The sequence below is a fragment of the Plecotus auritus genome, assembly GCF_963455305.1.
Source record: "Plecotus auritus genome assembly, chromosome: 1".
NCBI lineage: Eukaryota > Metazoa > Chordata > Mammalia > Chiroptera > Vespertilionidae > Plecotus > Plecotus auritus.
This window is the reverse complement of record NC_137770.1, coordinates 35,234,955-35,251,998: the sequence shown is the minus strand read 5'-3', so window position 1 is coordinate 35,251,998 and position 17,044 is coordinate 35,234,955. Positions and strand designations below refer to the sequence as shown.

Genomic DNA, 17,044 nt, shown 5'->3' with positions numbered 1-17,044 from the left:
GAGTCATTATATCCTCTGTACAATAAATGAACAAAGACCAACATCAAAGCACAACACTGAAATTTCCGGACACTGAGGACAAAGAGTAGATCTCAAAAGCTTACAGAGAAAATAAGACACAATAAAGGATGAGGAGTTTGGCTGGCACAGGCCTTCTCAATACCAACATTGGAAAATAGAAGACAATGAACCAATTCCTTAAAACTTCTGAGGAAGGCTGGATTCCAACCTATAAATCTATACATAGACAAAATGTCAATCAAGTATGTGGGTAGAATAAAGATGTTTTCAGAGAAATAGTTCTCAAAAATTGTAATATTGTAATTTATAATAAGGAATATATATTTGGTCTTCTTCCACTATTCCTGACACATAGCTCCTAAAACCCTTGGAATTTCCTAAGTGAAGGATTACAGGTTCAATTCCTGGGCACATACCTTGGTTGCAGGTTCAATCACTGCCCCAGCCTGGGGGTGTGTGCGGGAGACAACCAATTGATGTGTGTGTTTCTCTCACATCAGTGTTCCCCTCTCTCTCTCTCTCCTCTCTCTCTCTCTCTCCTCCAGCCTCCCTTCCATGCTCTCTAAAAAACAGTGAAAAGCATATCCTCGGGTGAAGATTAACAATAATAAAAATAATAATAAAAAAATTAGTATTCTAAATGTTTTCACCCAAACTAAAATCAGACCTCAACATTTCTGGCTGTTTTTTAACCTTAGCTGTTCTACTACTTAAAATATTATATCTTCCTAATACCTTCACTTTGAACAAGGAATGCACATGAAGAAAACAGCCCAGAACCAAGAAACAAGAGCCAGTGGCAGCTTGACTCCAATGAATCAGAACAATTCAATACAAAGTAAGCCAACCAATGAGAAAACACAGTATGGACAAGGGATCAAAATGTTGCACATGCCCTAGCTGGTTTGGCTCGGTGGATAGAGAGTTGGCCTGCGGACTGAAGGGTCCCAGGTTCGATTCCATCAAGGGCACATGCACGGCTTGCAGGCTCAATCCCCAGTAGGGTGTATACAGGAAGCAGCCAATCAATGATTCTCTCTCATCATTGATGTTTCTATCTCTCTCTCCTTCTCCCTTCCTCTCTGAAATCAATAAAAATATATTTAAATGTTGCACATTATAAGCTTCTCTAAGGAACTTCAGTATAGAAACTTCAAAGGTGTAAATCATACAAATATGAACTCGATCAAGTCATAAGCTTTTATTTCCTCCCCTTCCCCTTCCCCCTCCTCCTTCTCCTTCATCTTCTTCTTTTTTGATTAATCCTTACCCGAGGATATTTTTCCATTGATTTTTAGGGAGAGTGGAAGAGAGAGGGAAAGACAGGGAGAAACATCAATGTGATTGATTGCCTCTGAGGTATGTGCCCTTGACCAGAATCAAACCGGGGACCCTTTGGTCCGTAGGCCAATGTTCTATCCACTGAGCAAAACCATCTAGGGCTATTTTCTTCTTAATTTCAGGCATTCTTCTCACAAACTGGAAGTCCGTTTTTTTCCTCTCTCAAGCACTCATTTTATCTGATTCAAGAAAACCTGTTACTTAAATCTTTAAGACAACCAATCTGGTCAGCTTTCCAAGACACAGCTGTTATGCTACAGAACGATGCACTTCATGGATGCAGGATACATAACTAGCTATAGAATCTGCAGGTCCTAATGCAAAATGAAAATGCAGTGATTCTTGTTAAAAAATTATTAGAAATTTCAAGCCAGCAACAGCAAAGTATTAAACCAAGTGCAAGGCCCTTCCAAGCCCGGGCCCTGTGCCACTGCACAGTTGCACACCCATGAAGCTGGCTCTGGATGCAGGACTCAGAGCAGTGAAGCCCTTTTTTAAGGTATTTGAGTTACAGGTGGACAGGATGGGATGAGGTGATTTATTGTTAAATGGTAATGGCTATATGATAAAATTCCTAGTAGAAATAAATTCTCCAACATTTTATAGTTTTTGCTAAACACTCTGAGAGAGAAATGTAAACATTTTAACATACATATTCAAGAACTTGTTCAGAAAATAGTTCTTTGTATTGGAATTGAGATTCAAGGCCTCGTGGAATTTATTTCAGTTTAGAACTTAAATTTTTTAATGAGCTGTCATGTCCAATTTGTCTTGAGATTTTAAAAACACAACTAAAGGTCACTTTTAAGGACAGACTGATTTGCATAATTTGCATAATAAATAAGGCACCTTTCTGCTAAGATAACTGCAAATGTGATACACAAATTACTAAATAGCATTCTCCAGCAGTACATATGTTTATGGAAATACTTGAATAGTATGTCTCTTAGCAACCACCAACTGCTTTCCAGATTTGCAAAGTGGTTGAAAGCAGTCTTTAGAAATATGCTTCTTAACTCTTGCCACAATAATCCATCCAATGAAATAATTCAAGGTTTTGGCAATTCATTTTGATCTAATGGGGAGATAATAAAGAAACCATTTTCCAAACCATCCTAACACAGATGAAAATTACCTTTATTGGGAAGAGAGAAAGTTGTTCCATAAGCCCAGGCAAGCCTACACACTACTGTGATAGAGGCAGTTACCAAGTTAGCTAAGTCTAAAATCAACATTACCATATACAAGTGCACTGTGTAATCAATTGACTATTTCTGATAAATCTGACAGCTTTCTTGTATAAAGACTTAAGATTAAGTACATAAGAAATGGTAAAGGTTGAGTAAATCTAGATTTAATAAAAATTGCAATGAAATTTAAGCAAGCCAGTCATTCTTAAATTTAAAAAGAAACAGCAAACTGTTCAAAGGTACAGGTCACAGACCATTTTGTCTGTGACCCATACAAAAATCTGGATTTTCAGCTTATCTTGAAAAATTAGAATATCTAGCAACACTTGGCCCCTTACCTACCTACTGGCCAACAGTTAACAGGAGCAGACTGGCAGCAGGGTCCAAGCTCCCTAAGTCACCATGTCCATCACTCCTTTTGTCACATTCGGACTACTTCATTATGTACCACTTGTCTGGCCTCTGTAAAGATTTGAATTTGCCATCCCGGTTCTCACATATTAAAAAGTGCATGCTCCTGGCACTAATAAACATTCACTTTCAACACTGATTGGAAGAAACCAGTTGGAAAACCGGAACTGATGAGAATCCAAGGACAGGAGAGACCACATGTAACATCTTTTAAAAATCCCAACAGCCAGGGAAGAACCATAAAAATAGAGTCCAAAGGTGTTTTTGTAATTTTTAGAATGGTGAAAGTCAGATTTCAAAAACTCTATATAACACACTAGGTAAGACATAATACACTAACACCATATGACTTCATGGAGTGAGGCTATTCAAGAAAATATATGAAAGAAGGTTCTCAAAACAAGAACTGATCCCAATAAAAACAGTGGTGACAGCAGCAGTGTAACGTTTACTGAATACTTAGTATGTGTCAGGAATTGTTCTATGTGCTTATTTATGTATTCAATTATTAAATCTCCACAAAATCCTTTCAACATAATTACTATTACATTGTGGATATTTTCCACCTACTTTCCAGAATAGATGAGGCATAGAGTACTTATATAACTTGTCCAAGGTCACGCACTGAAAAATGGTAGAGCCTGAATGCAAACCCGTTTTCTACACTTAAGCAGTAATCTATACTGCTTCCTGATGAGTAAGAAACATGGGAGGTATTGAAAAGGGCTCCTGAGGCAACACAGGAAGCTTTCCATCAAGCTTCAGATTTTAAAAGGACACATACAAATGATGAAAGGAAGGAAACATAATGAATGTTAAGTATAAAGGAATGGCACGGTCTTACAAAAATAATCTTAGGAAGGATAATGCACAAAATCAGCTGAGGTTTATGCAGGGCAACCAAATGAGAATGTACTTACAACTGAAATATTTTGACTATTCTTACCTATTATAACATATGTTCATTATTTTTAATGCAAAAAATAGAGAAATACAAAAATTAGAAAATGAAGATCATCACATATAATCACATTGTATCTGGCAATTAATAACAATTTCTATACCTTCTTCCAAAATTTTCAGTGCATATATAAATCATCCTTTTCCCGAAAATATCAGGCTGAGGCTCAAAAAAAATCACACTGCTCAAAAAAGTACATGTTTCATTTAAAAACAGATCAAGTGTAGCTCTATCTCATTCTTTTCACAAATTTAGGATTATTTCACTATGTAAATGTCCACAGTTTATTTAACCAATGCCCTACTGAGAAACTTTTAAATTGTTTCCATCTTCCTAAGAATTATTAAAAATGATGCATTCAATATCCTTGTACATGTATCTTTGTATACATATCTATTTCTCATGGACTTACTCAGTCAAAATTTAAGTTGATATAATACTCACAGATTTCCTCTTCAGAGAATTATGCTAATTTAATGTATGTATGTATGTATCTATCTCTCTATTTACACATTTTCTTACGTGCTTTATGGTGTACCAAGAAGTGGCTTTTCTACCCAAGTCTCTATTGTATTTCATTCTCCTCTACCCACACCACAATTCAAAATGAATGTTTACCTTTACAGTATGTTTTAATAGCAAATATCATTCGTTTTCTTTTTCAAAAACTTTTATTTCATAAAAATTTCATTTAAATCTTTCAAATAAAGAAACTAGTGAAAATTCAATTAGAATTGCACTAATGTATAAATTACTTGGAGATTCTATAAATATCTGCATGATGGCAAGTTTTCCCATCTAGGAATATGTTACATTTCTACATTTATTTAACCCTTCTTTGCAAAATTTCATTATGTTTCATATAAATCTTTAAATTTTGTTTCAAAAGCTGGAGATTTCTTTTTAAATATCAGAATAAAAAAAAGATATCCTACTATTATGGGCAGATAATATGATAGCGTGAAAAGAGAAATTAATAGTTAATGGGAAACTACTATGCACCATGCATCATCTCAGCAGACATTTTTACAAGTCATATCATTTTATCATCATAAAAAGCCTACTTGTAGTAGCTTGTAAGAGGCGGCTGTTATTGCCATTTTACAGAAGAAAACACAGAGGCTCAGAATAGTCAATAATCTGCCCAAGTTTTCAGTTCCTGTTTAAGATTGAAGGTAGGGATCCTATCTTTGTATCATGAATTAAGCATTAACAACTGTCAGTTTGGGGGTGTGTCCCTATTTTACTCAACAATGACTCATTTATCCTGTTATCCCCAAGCCACAAATGAGGAAACTCAACCTTGGACATTAAGTAAATAAACTTGTTTAAAGTCACATTGTAAATAGGCAGAAAAGCTAGGGTTTGAAAGAAGTTTCTTCTTACCCCTCAGCTCATATTCTCAGCTCCTAAAATATAATAAGAGTTCACAGGGGACTCAGGATTCAAATCAAGAACTTCCAAACTTTTTTTCCACTACATTGTGTTAAAATAGCTCAATTCTTACTTTGCTTTTGTCTTTACTGAGAGGGAAATGAGAGTCAGAATAGGTTGTAAAGAAAAAGTTAGCTGCTATAGAAAATAAGTTTAAATCTCATGGCTAGAATAAATTAAGTCTAACATTTAAAAAGTGTTATGTTGAGCCCAACCAGTGTGACTCAGTGGACTGAGCATCAGCCCATGCACCAAGAGGTCACTGGTTCGATTTCTGGTCAGGGCACATGCCTGCGTTTTGGGCTCGATCCCCAGTAGGGGGTGTGCAGGAGGCAGCTAATTGATGTTCGTCTCGAATAGATGTTTCTATCTCTGTCTTCCTCTCCCTTTCTCTCTCTCTTTAAAATCAATAAAAACATTTTTTTAAAGTAATATATTGAGACCACCAAAATTCTTTTTGAGGTATTTGAGAATCCACAGAGAATAAGAAATCTGATAAAAGAAAAGGAACAAGGTAAATGTTACCACAGAGTGGAATCTCACTAACAATAATGCCTCAAGCTCCTAAAGACCCATCCATTTCCAGCATAAACCAGGTCAGGACCAAACTTCCCAGGAAGGGAGCTCAGAAGCAGCAGGCAGGGAATTGAGGCCCTACTCCTTGAAGGTGCTGAGATCCAAGGTAAGTCATCAGCAGTAGGAAAAGGAACAGGAGACCAGCTTTATAGGTTAACAACATGAATGAATAGGGTATTAGGGCATCCAGGGCTTATGCCCAACGTGACAGTTAACACACTGGCTAGTCATGTGATTATATTCAAGTACTACGCAATGGTGCCACTGAATCTGCCAAAACTCCAACCGTCCCTTTCATGACTGATTTAGGAACTGGGGTGAGCCCTGGTCTAAAGGTTGAGTTTATCAAGAGATCCAGAAGAATGTTAAGAAAGCAAAAGTTTGTAAAAATGAGGCAGGGCCTGAAAAAGTAAAGTATAAATGGATGGACTTCATTATTGATACTTTATTTCTTGTTTTTGGCAAGACTTGAGGACTATCAACCCCATGGTTTATAAGTACTTAAAGCAACTTTACCAGCACACAGCAATAGCCCCAGAAATTCACTAATGCCTCGAGGCAGAAGAATGGCATTCCTTTTTATGATCAAGTTCCAAGGCCCACAGATGAGGGGAATGCTGTAACCACAACATTCTGGCTTTTACTACAGCATTTGACAAAGTTTCTACACTTTGAACAGAATATTTTTGGTTAATCCTCACCTGAGGACATTTTTTTTCCACTGCTTTTCAGAGAGATCTGGAGGGAGGGAGGTGCAGATAGACAGAGAGAAACAGAGATATTGACTGGTTGCCTCCCACACACGCCCCAACCAGGGGAGGGGAGCAAACCCGAAACTGCTGTACGTGCCCTTGACGGGGAATCGAACTCACAACCTGGCCAGTTTGGACTGGCACTCTAACCACTGAGCACATCTGCCCAGGGCATGAACAGAATTTTAAAACACAGTAAGGCTGTGACATCAGAGTAAATTCCTGACTGGTTCAACGATGCAATTTAAAGATTGCTGATGAATGAATCTGCGCTACAGTAAAGGGAACTAGCTAAAGGCATGCCACAGGCCCCTATCCTCAGTCTAAGCTAGTTTAGCAATTTTAATCCAGGACTTTGGTAAGGCCAATAGCCAGCATACTTAAGAAGGTTACAAATGAGATTAAGATCGAAGACTAGTGAATAAGGTGGATGACAGATTCAAGATCCTGATTTTCCTCAAAAGGCTGAGGAAAAACGACATTCTACAGGAATATATGACAGATCCTACACCTAGATTAAAACACACACACACAAAATAAATGAGAAAATAAGGGAAACCATCGCTTTACAACATGCATAGAGCTAAATTAGAAAGTTCAACATAAAAAAAATTTCTCCATCAAAAAATGGGACAGGCTGCCTGTGTATGTGGCCTCTCTTCACTGAAAAGAGGTAAACTGAGGTCTACCCCTGATCAGAGTTTCAAAGAAGACTGGTACAAGAACTAGAATAGACAACCCAAAACATCCTTTCCCAGTCTGGGTTTCTCTGCTGGTCTTATCTTACTGAGCTTCATTACTGTCAGTAGCTATAGACCATGGAGAGCACACTGAGCTGGACCGGCATGCTTTTCATGTAAATAAAGCACTAGTGCCCAACCTGTATGGCTCAGTGGTTGAGTGTTGACCCATGAACCAGGAGGTCATGGTTTGATTTCCTTTCAGGCCACATGCCTGAGTTTCGGGCTCGATCCCCAGCAGGGGGCATGCAGGAGGCAGCCGATAGATGATTCTCTCTCATCATTGATGTTTCTCTCCCTTCTGTTCTGAAATCAATAAAAACAAAAAGAAAGCAAGCACTAGCTTCATAGTACAATTGTACAATTTATTGTTTACATGTCAACTAAACAGAGGCTTTACTGTGGAATCATTATCTGATCCTCTAAGGCAGTTTAATTTACTGAAAGTATAAGAGAACCTAGTTGTTTCATTAGTGTCGAGAAGCAAGGGATACTCCTGCCTTGAAGTCATTCCAAGTTACTGTGAGGTTCGGATCACAAGGAGGCATCATGGCACAATAGGCAGAAAAACAGAACAGAAGATATGCTTGAGAAAACTTGATCTTTCTAGACTTCAGTTCATTCGTCTATAAAATGGGCATAAAACTTAGCCATGTCTATTCTAGATTGTTGTGCAAATCAAATTAGACAATGCAGGTAAAGGTGCTCTGAGACTATATACAGTGCGATATAAATGCAAGGGATTTCCAATACAAACACAGACTTTTATGTCTTGTGTTGATTTTATCTGATATGCATTTTGCCTTCTTGGTATAAGAATTTGGGTCAGTCTACCCATTTACCCAGTGATCCATGTATACACCTACTTACCTCCCTCTAAGTACATGTCAAACCTCAATTTTCCAAAGCTTCCATGTTAAGGTGTGAGACATGATTCCCAGTGTGATATCAATGCATGCTAAATGTGCATTATAGTTTAATGATTTGCCCACATAACCAGAGGGAAAGGGGGGTACAGGTGCTAATGAACCAGGCAAGGCACAGGCGCTCCTTTCCATCTCTTAGCTGACAGTTGAATTCGGGTTTAATTCCACTCAGCCACATAACTGGGGATGTACAGGAACCTCCATGACCCTCGGGCTCCTTGGAACAAGCCTGCTTCTGGCATTCTACTAGACTGAACCACAAGAAACTGCTGTGTTTTGAATGTCAAAAACTGTCAAAATATCAGCTATGACTCAACCTAATAAATCCAGAATTCTAAATGTATTCATTTAATTAGGGAGAATGAGGTTATCATGAAGATTATCAAACTTTTTCCAGGTAAGACACAGAGAAGATCAATTTCCTGCCAAATTATTGGTTTAAACTTGAAGTTCTCACTGGTGGGACACTTGGCTCCCTTGGAAGTAGATATTTGTTCTTTTCTACATGAGGTGTCCATGTATCACTTAGAAAGGAACCATATACCAACTGGCTAAATTACCCACTTATATAGATGAATGTCAACAAGAGAAAGGAGATGTTGACTACACACTCAGTGCCACAAAAGTACCCAAGTTCCAGATAAAAAGGAAGATGTTATCTATGATATAAAATGTAAAATGACAAATCAGGAAAAATACATACTCTGTTAAGTTCCAAACAGATAGGTGGGAGTTAATGCCTTCAAGGAAACTTTAAAGTGTTGAGCTGTGCCATTTCCTAGCTGTGAAAACTCACCAATACTCTGACTTTGATTGTTTATTAAAGATTACGAACCATGCCTACTCAGTTTCATCAGATCTGTGCGATAGTTCCTTAAGACTCCTTATGCAAATAGTAGTTTTCAAGCAAACTAGGGTTACAAAAATAAAATTCCTTTGTAACTAAATTTTAGAAAAGAAAACTGAAAGGATTTAGGCATTAGCATTCCTTTCTATTAAAATGTAATTAATTTCCAGCACAATAAATTGAAGAGACAGTTATTACTTTTAATGGGTATTAATGGAAACTAACTTATGTAGACAGGGTAGGGCAAAAGTAGGTTTACAGTTGTGAGTATACAAAACAGTTTATTCTTGTATTATTATGTATTCTTGTATTATTATTTATTATTTTCCACATGAACAACTGACCTACTTTTGCCCCACCCTGTATATACATTTGTTTACAAGGTGATATAACTGCCATTGCTAGATTTTGAAACATTAAGAGAAATGAGATAAAATATTATGAAATGAGTAACAAATACATGCAACAACAAGAATTTGCTTACCTGTAATACAAATTTCTGATCTATGTATTTTTTGGCAATGCTGGGTTGGAATTCTTGGCTTTCCAAAAATCGTATGAAAAATTCATATACAAGCTGCAACAACACAATTAAATTCAAATTATAATACACTGAGAATAGTATCAAAAACCATGTAAAGCCTGCAACACTAAAACTGACAGGTCCTAAATGTTGATTCGCTATGATATACATCTGAAACTAATATAACATTATACATCAGCTATACTTTAACTTCTTAAAAAATCTGTGAAAGAAAACATGACTGGGCTTAGAAAATTGGGTTTTAATATAAATGGATTAGTTATGCTAGCTAACCTTTCATTATGGCTCACAGTTGCTGTTAGGTTTTTTAACATTTTAAATTAAAAATTAGGAAATACAGCTAAATAAAGCAAATAAAAATCCCCCATAATTTTGTCATTCAGAGATAACCACTGTTAAGATTTTAATGTATCAACCTCACAATTTTTCTCTATAGTTCTACAATACACCAATGTATTATAAATATATTTTATATCTTTTCATAAGCTATTTTACCCCCTTAATAATATATTATGAACAATTTATGTTAACAATACCTAAGCCATTTTTCTCAGTACTACAAGTTGTCCATTATACGTGATCTCTTATGCTTGGACACTTAAGTAATTTTGAATTACTTCTCTATCAAATTATGCCACAATGAACATCATATAACATACATCAGTGTGCACTTGCTAAATTATTTTATGAGGAAATACTTCTAGAAGTGGAATTGTTAAAATCCACTCCTAGATATTAAAACATTCCAGAATTTTCAATAGTCACTGAAATATTTCCTTCCAGAAAGTTTATGGCAATTTACACTCCTCTAAGCAACAAAGGATGGCAGAATATTCTCATCTGCAAAGAGTAAGAACATTCTCATCTGAAGAGTCAACCTTAATAACTGTTCTGATAAACAGTAGATCATTGTTTATGCTCTTTGCATAATAAATCTATGCTAAAGTATACACAAGATTCTAGTATAGTACACAGCAGTATATTAAAATAAGAATTAAGAGACAGACAGACATTGGGTTGTAAGCCCAGCTCTGTTCCTTACTAATTGTGTAGCCCTAGGCAAGTTAATTTCTCTACACAGGAACTAACTTATATCACCACTGTCACTGTTGCCTAAAACAGCACTCTCAAACTTTTTAGTCTCACTTTACAGTTAAAAATTATGAAAGACCCCAAAAAGCTTTTGTTTATATGTAATATAGAATATTTAGATTATAGTATATTTAGAAATAAAAACAGAAACATTCTAAATATGTATTTTTTAAAACAAATAAAACACATTACATGTTAACATAAATCATATATTTTGTAAAAATAACTTTATTTTCCAAAATATAATTGAGAAGAGAGGCACTGCTTTTTACTTTTGCAAATCTCTTTAAAGGCATGTTAGAAGACAACTGTAGTTGTCTTATCTGCTTCAGTATTCAATCTGTTTGGATTCAAGTAGATATAGAAAATCAAGCTTCACACAGATCTAGCCCATATCATATTTTCAGTCTTTTCACATAATTAGGATATTTTTCTTTGAAACCACACTACAACTCGACAAACAGTCGTTTCTTAAAGATGAGTTGCAATGCAGAATGTGAAACCTTATCAGTGAATGCTTCATATTCTGTTACACTAAATTCCAATAGTTTGTCTTACAGATCTTTGAGTAGATCTTTATCCATGTGTGGCTTCCTAATATCATTTACTGGCCAACTGGAAAACACTGGTTCACTGTGTTATGTGAATCTTCAAAAGTTGACACATTTCATTAGTTACATTCCTTAATATCTCCAATTTTATCAAAAATCTAAGCTTTTGGAACCTGTAAAGTTCAAGGTGACACATACAAGACAGATACAAGTCTCTCAAATTTTAATTCTAAATTTTGTTTGAATGCTCTGCATTAGTGGCAACAATTGTTTTCTTTGTCCATTTTAGAAAAAATATCCACCAAATGCCCAAGCCGGAATAATCCTAGACTGTCAGGCATTCCTTCAGGTAAAAACGACATTTCATGAAAAAACAGCTTGGCTCGCAGCTCAAAGCAATCACACAAGTGCTTCTGCACAAGACCCCTTCGCACTTCGTTAAGCAGCAGATGTGCTTTGTGCATGCTTTCCATTTCTTCATGAAGAATATTTTTTTACATGTGTATTCAAAGGTCAAGATGTAATAAAATTAATAATTTTGTTGCTTCTTCAAGGACATTCTTTTTTCGGGGAGGTGACGAATATTTCACATGTCATTTTCTAAATAAGATAGATAATTTATTAACATTTTATTTATTTTATTTTTTTAAGTATATTTTTATTGATTTCAGAGAGGAAGGGAGAGGGAAAGAGAGCTAGAAACATCAATGATGAGAGAGAATCATCTACTGGCTGCCTCCTGCACACCCCACACTGGGGATCGAACCCGCAACCCGGGCATGAGCCTGACCAGGAATCAAACTGTGACCTCCTGGTTCATGGGTCAATCCACACTGGCCAGGCTCCACTGGATTTTTTTTAATCCTCACCCGAGGATATTTTTCTATTGATTTTTAGAAAGAGTGGAAGAGAGAGGGAAAGACAGACAGAATTATCGATGTGAGAGAAATACATTGAATGGTTGCCTCCTGAACGTACCCTGAGGACCCACACCCTGAGGGCCCGGACTGGGGAGGAGCCTGCAACCAAGGTACTTGCCCTTGACACGGGACCCTTAGATCCGCAGGCCAATACTCTTATCTATTGAGCCAAATCTAGGGCTCCACTTGATTTTTTTTAAATCCCTTATTAAGAAGAGAGACTTCACATAACCAGTTTCTTATTGAACAAGGGTCATCATTATAATATTCATTTAAAGGATATTCTTAGTTGAAACTGCCTTTTTTTTATTGCAAATACGTGGCAGTGAAGAATAAGACTTCTAGGCCAGTTTGACACAACTGCCTTGATTTGTGCTGAGGCAACCAACCATTTCAACCATCATCGCTTTACAACTATCAGTACAAATGGCAACACAGTGAAAAGAGCAAGTAATGGAGTATTATTATAAAACTAGCTCTGATTGCCACTAGGTTAGGTCACTGAAAATCAGGTACAGGTACCCCACTAAGGGCATGCAGATACCACTAACCCAAATGTATCGTAAAGTAATCTTCTAACTTCAGACACTAATTTAACACTAGATTCACATTAGAATTTTACTTCCTTATAAAACTACTAGAGGCCCAATCGATGCATGAAATTTGTGCAAGAGTAGGCCTTCCTTCCCCCGGCTGCCGGCACCGGCTTCCCTCTGGTACCCAGGACCCGGGCTTCCCCTCTGGCCACCAGCAGGCACCCAGGACCCAGGCTTCCCTTGGGACCCAGGCTTCCCTTGCAGCCCCAGCTTCATCCAGAAAGACATCCGGTCTAATTAGCATATTACACTTTTATTATTATAGATGTTTTTGTCTTTGAAACTCTCTGAATTCAGAAAAACTCCTTTCCCAATGATCTGAAGACTGTCCAGTTGTACTTGTTGTCCTCCTAGTCGTAGTAACTAACACCTGAGTCCCAACACCTCCTAGAACCGTTCTTTTTCCAATACACTAATCTTTGAAATCATAGTTTTACAAATAGAATGGAAGGCTTTTTCAAGTAACCCTTTCAAGGGGTTTCATCTCTCTCTCTCTCTCGACAGAGTGGAGAGATTCTTGTCTTCCATACCCAACTGCCTGGCTTTCCACTGGAATTAGAAAAGTGCCCTCTCTCCTCCAGTCCCTTTAAACATGGTGAAAACACTTCAGACACATCCTATATAATAAAAGCGTAATATGCTAATTAGACCGGGCATCCTTCCGGATGACCTTCCAACGAAACTGGGGCTGCGAGGGAAGCCCGGGTCCCGGGTGCCAGAGGGAAGCCAGTGCCGGCAGCCAGGGGAAGGAAGGCCTACTCTTGCACAAATTTCATGCATCGGGCCTCTAGTTTATTAATAAGTATAAATGTTCTCTGGACTTAAGAGACAGATTTTACCTCAGAATCAAAAATCTCCCTTGACTTTCTAAAGGAAAAGATTGGGGACTTGGGAAGGATAAACCGCTTTTCAAGGTCACATAAAAGAATTCGCTAAGGAACATAAATAAAAAGACTTTAGCATTCCTGTTTTTCAGTCTCAGGTGAAAAGCATGAAAAACAATCCCTTAATTGCAAATGGAAGTCCTGTAAAATCATAGTCTTTTTGTTTGTTGGTTGGTTTTGTTAATCCTCACCCAAGGTTATTTTTCCACTAATTTTTTTTAGAGAGAGGACAAGGGAGAGAGACAGAGAGAGAGAAATATCTATGTGAGTGAGACAAGTTGAATCTTTAAAGACACCTCTTTTCCTATCTCTTCTACCATAAAATGTGGAACTTTCCGGAGGAGATTATCTTTTTTTGTTTGTTTTCTTTTTAAATTTCTTCCAGACTACAATGCACTTCTATAAACTGCTGCCAAGCATTAAGAATAAGACATGACAAGGAGTCCACACATTCAAAAGAGTAATTCTTTTTTTGGATTTTTGTCACATGAAAAGCACAAATAGTTTTGCAAATTTCTTAGAATGTATATAGCAGGTCTGGCACCTTAAAAAAAAACACACCAGGCATCTAAGTTAGTAAATCAACGACAGCATTTTAATTTACTCAATCTTGGCACTAGTAGGATAAATACATATGTATAATATGCCCAGGTAAAAGATGAGAGCAGAGCCCCTGAAAATTCTCTACATAACTAGGAAATAACATATGTGTATATCTGTAGCAACCTTGAGTTGTCAAAGCAAGACAGGGAATGCTGCAAATTTATGTCAAAACTAGTGGCCTGGTGCACAAATGCATGCACATTGAAAGGAAATTAATTAAAAGAAATATTTTAATATCGCTATTTGCCCTTTCTCTATAATAGAAGTGTCAACCAAATTCACAATCAACAATGACAGATCGAAACACATGCGTGCAATTGGCGCCAGCGAGAGCTTTATATGTATCATGCATGTGCGAGTCAAGTTAGCCTTTTATGTATATAGAATAAACTTGCTTAATTAGACCTGCTTTCTGATTTAGCTAAACTTTTTCCAGCCCAGTGAAGCACCCCAACTTCTCTTTCAGGTAATTGTCAGCAACACAGCAGTAAATATCAACACGAAGCAGATTATTATTGTAGATCACGCAGGGTAACAAAGGGTAAAATATTTAACTGTAGCAATGTTTGACTAAATTCTGTACAGTGAGAAAACCTGAAGTCATTTTCAAGGTCCACCATTTCTTACTTCTTTTCACTTGGGTCCAGTTTCTAAACTTTCTAAATCTCTGTTATCTTGCTAATGAAAAGAAAATAGGATTCCACCAACTCTCCTATCCACCTACTCCAGGACTTCTGTGAGGATCAAATGAGATAAGGTATGAGAAAACGCTTCCTACACATTTGGTTAAAGTGTGAAATGTTTGCACCTGGCAAGTCGTGTTCCTGGGCTGGAGAAACTGCAAGGAGGCTACAGGAGAAGAAGTTGGGCGTTGCTATGTGACTTCATTACCTGGGCGCCCACAGCAACTGTTTCCGGGTGGGGCTGGGCTGTGGGCCACATTTTGCGCCATGGCAGCATCAGCTGCAATTTGGTGGGGTGTCGCTCCAGGGTGGTGGCGGGGCCTGTGTCCCACTTGGGGGAAGCTGAGTGTTGCTTTGTCGGCGCCAGGTCTGCATTGCCATTTCTCTGTAAATGGCCAGTGTGTGCCATGGCAGCTCCTGCATTGAGTGTCTGCCCTCTGGTGGTCAGTGCGTGTCACAGCAACCAGTCAGACGGGCAGAGGGACACTTAGCATATTAGCCTTTTATATATATAGACTAGTAGCCTGGTGCACAAAATTTGTGAACATTAAAAGGGGATTAATTAGAGGAAATAATTTAATATTGCTATTTGCCCTTTCTCTATAATAGAAGTGTTCTGACTTCTGAAAGAAAATTAGTAAAATGTATATGAAAACCTTCCTCCTGTCAGAGTCTGGGGCGCACCACGAGACCCAGAGTCAAGTCCCCGCCCACCCACATGCACCTCAAAATCGCGTGAGACCCTGACCCGGCCCAGTCCCCCAATTGGGCTAGATCCAGACCCAGCCAGTCCCACCCTTGTCAAGCCCCGCTGGGCAGGGGGCGTAGCCTCAGGTCCCCTGGCCCAGCGCCAGGATGGGGGACGTGGCCTGAGGTCCCCCAGCCCAGACCAGGGCAGAGGGCATGCCTTGAGGTCCCCCGTCAAGCCCCACCAGGCAGGGGGGCATAGCCTCAGGTTCCCCGGCCTGGCAGCAGGATGGGGGTACAGCCTCAGGTCCCCCATCAAGCCCGCCCCACTGGCAGGGGGGCGCAGGCTCAGGTCTCCCGTCAAGCCCCACTGGGCGGGAGCGCGGCCTGAGTTCCCCCAACCCAGCACTAGGGGTACACCTTGAGGTCCCCCATCAAGCCCTGCTGGATGGGGGGCACAGCCTGAGGTCCCCTGGCCCAGTGCTGGGGCAGGGGGTATGGTCTGAGGTCCCCCGGCCTGGTGCCGGGGTGGAGGTGCAGCCTGAGGTCCCCTGTCAAGCCCTGCCGGGTGCGGGGAGCAGCCTGAGGTCCCCTAGCCCAGCACCAGGACGGGAAGCGTACCTTGAGGTCCCCTGTCAAGTCCCACTGGGCTGGGAGCATGGCCTCAGGTCCCCTGGCCTGGCGCCGGGATGGGCGTCGAGGCCTGAGGTCCCCCGGACTGGTGCCAGGGCAGGGGGCGAGGCCTGAGGTCCCCAGCCTGATGCCAGGGTGAGGGACGCAGCCTGAGGTCCCCTGTCAAGCCCCACGGGGGTGGGGGAGGGCATAGCCTCAGGTCCCTGCTGATTGCTCGTTAAGGCTCCTTAAGGGAACTTGGCCTCAGCTGTGGGTGCAGCCATCTTTGTGATGGAGTAATGGTCAATTTGCATATTCCCTCTTTATTATATAGGATAGATTCTGTGCTTCAGAAAGTCAACCAGTAACCACAAGCACAGCCACAAAGATGCAGTGGCTTCTGCCTCAAGGTGAAGATGTACAAAGTTATATCCTTCCTCTTCCACCCTTACCCTCCTTGCTAGTTCTCTGAGGACTAGCTTCTGAGAACAGTCTGACTCAGTGAAGATGACTTTGGGGTTCATTACATTAAATTTCCTTGTTCTATTCTTTTGAGAAATGTTCTACAGAAAGCAGCCAGGAGCGGAGGATGGAAAATGACCGGTATGAATAAGTAAATACAATACAGATGGGCCTAGTACTGGGAAAGGAGACACAGGGATGGCCCTGATCT

General features: G+C 39.2%; 1 protein-coding gene across 3 annotated transcripts in view; it reads right to left on the bottom strand.

The window, feature by feature from the left end:
• Window positions 1-17,044, bottom strand: part of PPP2R5E (protein phosphatase 2 regulatory subunit B'epsilon) — a 176,076-nt gene that overhangs the window by 35,882 nt on the left and 123,150 nt on the right. For all 3 annotated transcript variants that reach the window (XM_080659526.1, XM_080659528.1, XM_080659527.1), the window contains exon 5: window positions 9,684-9,776. In XM_080659526.1, coding sequence (XP_080515652.1) covers window positions 9,684-9,776 — 93 coding nt within the window. The remainder of the gene's footprint in view (window positions 1-9,683; window positions 9,777-17,044) is intronic.